Here is a 3,802-nt window from a genome sequence, read left to right as displayed (position 1 = left end):
ATACAAACGAAACGCTACAGTGTGCTACAGTGCTATAACAGTAATTTTGCACCTCCGAACTTTGGGCAACTAAACAAGGCCTCAGTGAAGAATCTCATTTCAGGCCTTGTTTAGTTCCCAAATTGGGAGTGGCAAAGTTTGCATTTTGCCATAAATGCGCAACTGTAGTATTTCGTTTGTATTTGTGAATTATTGTCCAAATATTGACTAATTAGGCTCAAAAGATTCATCTCGCAAAGTACAACAAAACTGTGCAATTAGTTTTTGATTTCGTCTATATTTAGTACTCCATGCATGTACCGCAAGTTTGATATGATGAGGAATCTTCTTTTTGCATAGTGCCAAAGTTGGGAAAGGGGGAACTAAACAAGGCCTCAATGTTTTCAAGATAGCCACATTAGCAAGAGTAAATGAAACTATGTTTGAAACTATCTTGGCAGTTCGCATCTGACCTTGACGTTAGGCCAATAGTGGAGGATTTTATTTCAACGTTTCCAAGATAGCTACATCAGCAAGAGTCAAATCGGATTCGGATGCTAATTAGGAGGACTAAACATGAGCTAATTATAAAACTAATTGCAGAACCCTATGCTAATTCGTGAGATGAATCTATTAAACCTAATTAATCCATCATTAGCAAATGGTTATTGTAGCACCATATTGTCAAATCATGGACTAATTAGGTTTAATATATTCGTCTCGCGAATTAGACTCCATCCGTGCAATTAATTTTTTTAATTAGTCTATGTTTAATACTCCTAGTATCCAAACATCTGATGTGACATGTGCTAAACTTTAGCACGAGGTATCCAAACGGGGCTATATGTTTGAAACTGTGTTGCAGTGCACGTTCGTTGGACCACTAAGAAGTACACGACCAATTAGGAGTATTTTGCGTTGGAAAAAAAAACTTTTCCCATCATCCCATCTTGAGACGAACTAAAATTTATATATTAACGCAAGTACCAAAAATTATGTACCAAATCCCACATTATAATTTTAATTTAGTACTTCTTGGTACCTTCGTATGAATGCATGAACAACCATAAAAAAATACTCATCCAACAAAACCTTGATACCTTTTTATGAACCATAAGAAACTCATCCAATAAACCTTGGTTACCCCTTCTAATGAACCATATAAAAAAAACTCATCCAACAAACCCTGGCTTATTAGAAGCCCTGCACAAGCGTGTCATAGGTACATGCATGCCGTGTGCTGCGTCCACAACAGCTTCGACGCGGCCGTGACGAAGGCATGGAGACTTGGCTAGAGTCAAGAGAGAGGAGGAAATGCCAGAGCGCCCATCCGTCCGCTAGGTAAAACTTAAAGGCCACCGGCTAACTACTAGCAGCGGCGAAGTATGTGTGCAGTTACTGCAGAGCAACCGGCTCCCTCTCGCTCCATGCGTGCGACCATGTCAACAGCCGATCGAGCGCAAGGAATGGCGTCACGCGCTTACTAGCTATCGCCTACCGGTCTACGGAAGAAAATTGGGGTGCGGACTGGATGCAAAACGCATCCGGTGCATACCCAGTCCGTTCGGTGTCACGCGTGGAAACCGCTTCAGGGGTGGTTTGGATACGAGGTACTAAAATAGGACGGTCACATCGGATGTTCGGACGCTAATTAGGAGGACTAAATATGAGCTAATTATAAAACTAAATGCAGAACCCCTATACTAATTCACGAGATGAATCTATTGAGCCTAATTAATCCATCATTAGTAAATGGTTACTGTAGCACCACATTATCAAATCATGGACTAATTAGGTTTAATAGATTCATCTCGCGAATTAGACTCTATCTGTGCAATTAGTTTTATAATTAGAGTATATTTAATACTTCTAATTAGTATCCAAACAAAGTTCAGGGTGCGTTGCCTCAATCCGTCGGTTGGCACCGCTTCGCGTATCCGTCATTTCGCGGCTCCAGGACTCGGCTCGAACCGACGGACAACGCGTCGGCTGAGCGGACTGGGTATGCACCGGTCTACGGCTGACCACTGAGCACCGGTGAATTGAATGGACGCTGACCGCGGGCGCAGCCTTAGCCAAGCGAACCAAGAGAAGCACACACACCACTGACCGAACACCTCCGGCGTTTACTAGAAGAAGAAGCGCATCGTCGTCGTCTCTCCCAAGCCCAGCCAGCCATCCCTGCCCAAAGGTTCACCTGAGGTAACAGATCCCGCGACGAGCTGATCGGAGCACGACAGGTAAACGGCGGAGGGTACGTGCACGGTGCTTGCGGCGGGCGATGGCGGCTGTGATGAAGGTGCACGGGTGGGCGATGTCGCCGTTCGTGTCGCGCGCGCTGCTGTGCCTGGAGGAGGCCGGCGTCGGGTATGAGCTCGTCCCCATGAGCCGCTACGCCGGCGACCACCACCGCCCGGACCACCTCGCCATGAACGTACGTACGTTTCTAACGCTGCAAATTGAGCCGGCCGCTTGTCATCCGCCGCCCCTCCGTGGGTTAACTGACACGATCGAGCTGCCCCTCTTCGTGCCTATTGTTGTTGCAGCCGTTCGGTCAGGTGCCGGTTCTTGAGGACGGAGACCTCACCGTCTTCGGTACGTTCATTCAGTCCATCCCTTTTTTTTTTCACCCTTCTTTGCTTGATATACCTAATCGACGAATTCTAAGCTGTAGACGAATTCTAATTAAGCTGTAGACGAATTCTAAGCTGTAGACGAATTCTAATTAAGCTGTAGACGAATTCTAGCCGTGATCAAGTTGTCTGTAAGTTGTAGATTTCAGGTTTTAGTAGCCCCCCATGTATATCCTCATGACGCTACGGAATAAGATATTCATGGGCCACCAGATATTATTTTAGCCGTCAAGACATGAAAAGTAACTATGGAAAATTATCAAAGACATTTCCCAACGTAGGTGATGATGTCGTATGTATCAGCTCATAAAATTTTAACATGATGTATAACTCGTACGAGGAGAAATAGAACAGGTAACTTTTTGAGCCAATTAACTGGACCCAATTTAAATGGTTTGGTGGACTAAATCGAGCCAATATTTTGTGTAAAACGAATTGTTCAGGATAGCAAACTAATCCATTTAAAACATATTATATTAGTATCTGCTGGATATTAATCGAAGGGACAAAAAAGTTGTAATTCATGATCAACAAAAAATTCAGAGAAAAGAAGGAGCACCATAGAGTTCTCAATGCATATTTCCTTCTTTATCAGAATCGCGCGCAATCGGAAGGCACGTTCTTCGCAAGTACAGGCCGGAGCTCCTAGGTGAAGGCAACCTCGAGAGGTCCGCGATGGTGGACGTGTGGCTGGAGGTGGAGGCCCACCAGCTCCACCCGGCCATGGGCGCCATCTCCGTGGAGTGTTTCGCGCCTTTCCTCGGCCGCGCGCGCAACCAGGCCGTCATCGACGAGAACGTCGAGAAGCTGAAGAAGGTGCTCGAGGTGTACGAGGCGCGGCTGGCGCAGAGCAGGTACCTCGCCGGCGACCTCGTCAGCTTCGCCGACCTCAGCCACTTCACGATGGTGCACTACTTCATGGCCACCGAGTACGCCGCGGTGCTCGACGCGCACCCGCACGTCAAGGCGTGGTGGGAGGAGCTCGCGGCGCGGCCGGCGGCGAGGAAGGTGGCGGCATTCATGCCGCTGGATTTTGGGGCGGCCAAGGAGGTGTGATATGGAATGTATCTGTGCTTTCGCTTGTGTGTTGTGGGATTGATTGTATCGATGAATGATGTTTTCGCTACATTTTGTTTTGTACTTACACCCTCATTCCAACTTTCTCATAGAGGATCACAAAAATTTATGAC

The 3,802-nt window shown here is 46.5% G+C and overlaps 1 protein-coding gene across 1 annotated transcript; it reads left to right on the top strand.

The window, feature by feature from the left end:
• The first annotated feature begins 2,043 nt into the window (after positions 1–2,043).
• Positions 2,044–3,802, top strand: LOC101783467 (glutathione S-transferase 4). The gene is made up of 3 exons (XM_004960228.4): positions 2,044–2,413; positions 2,526–2,574; positions 3,208–3,802. The coding sequence occupies exons 1-3, from the start codon at positions 2,261–2,263 to the stop codon at positions 3,666–3,668; spliced, it is 663 nt and encodes a 220-aa protein (XP_004960285.1). The 5' UTR covers positions 2,044–2,260; the 3' UTR covers positions 3,669–3,802.

The sequence above is a fragment of the Setaria italica genome, chromosome III, assembly GCF_000263155.2.
Source record: "Setaria italica strain Yugu1 chromosome III, Setaria_italica_v2.0, whole genome shotgun sequence".
In the NCBI taxonomy this organism is placed as follows: Eukaryota; Viridiplantae; Streptophyta; class Magnoliopsida; order Poales; family Poaceae; genus Setaria; species Setaria italica.
The sequence above is the reverse complement of the archived record's forward strand: the minus strand, read 5'-3'. Positions and strand labels throughout refer to the sequence as shown.

Bases quoted from the DNA above. Each gene is read 5' to 3' on its own strand.
- LOC101783467 (XM_004960228.4), top strand. From the start codon at position 2,261: ATGGCGGCTGTGATGAAGGTGCACGGGTGGGCGATGTCGCCGTTCGTG. The intron at 2,414-2,525 runs GTACGTACGTTT...TTGTTGTTGCAG, and splicing joins CGGACCACCTCGCCATGAAC to CCGTTCGGTCAGGTGCCGGT. The intron at 2,575-3,207 runs GTACGTTCATTC...CTTCTTTATCAG, and splicing joins CGGAGACCTCACCGTCTTCG to AATCGCGCGCAATCGGAAGG.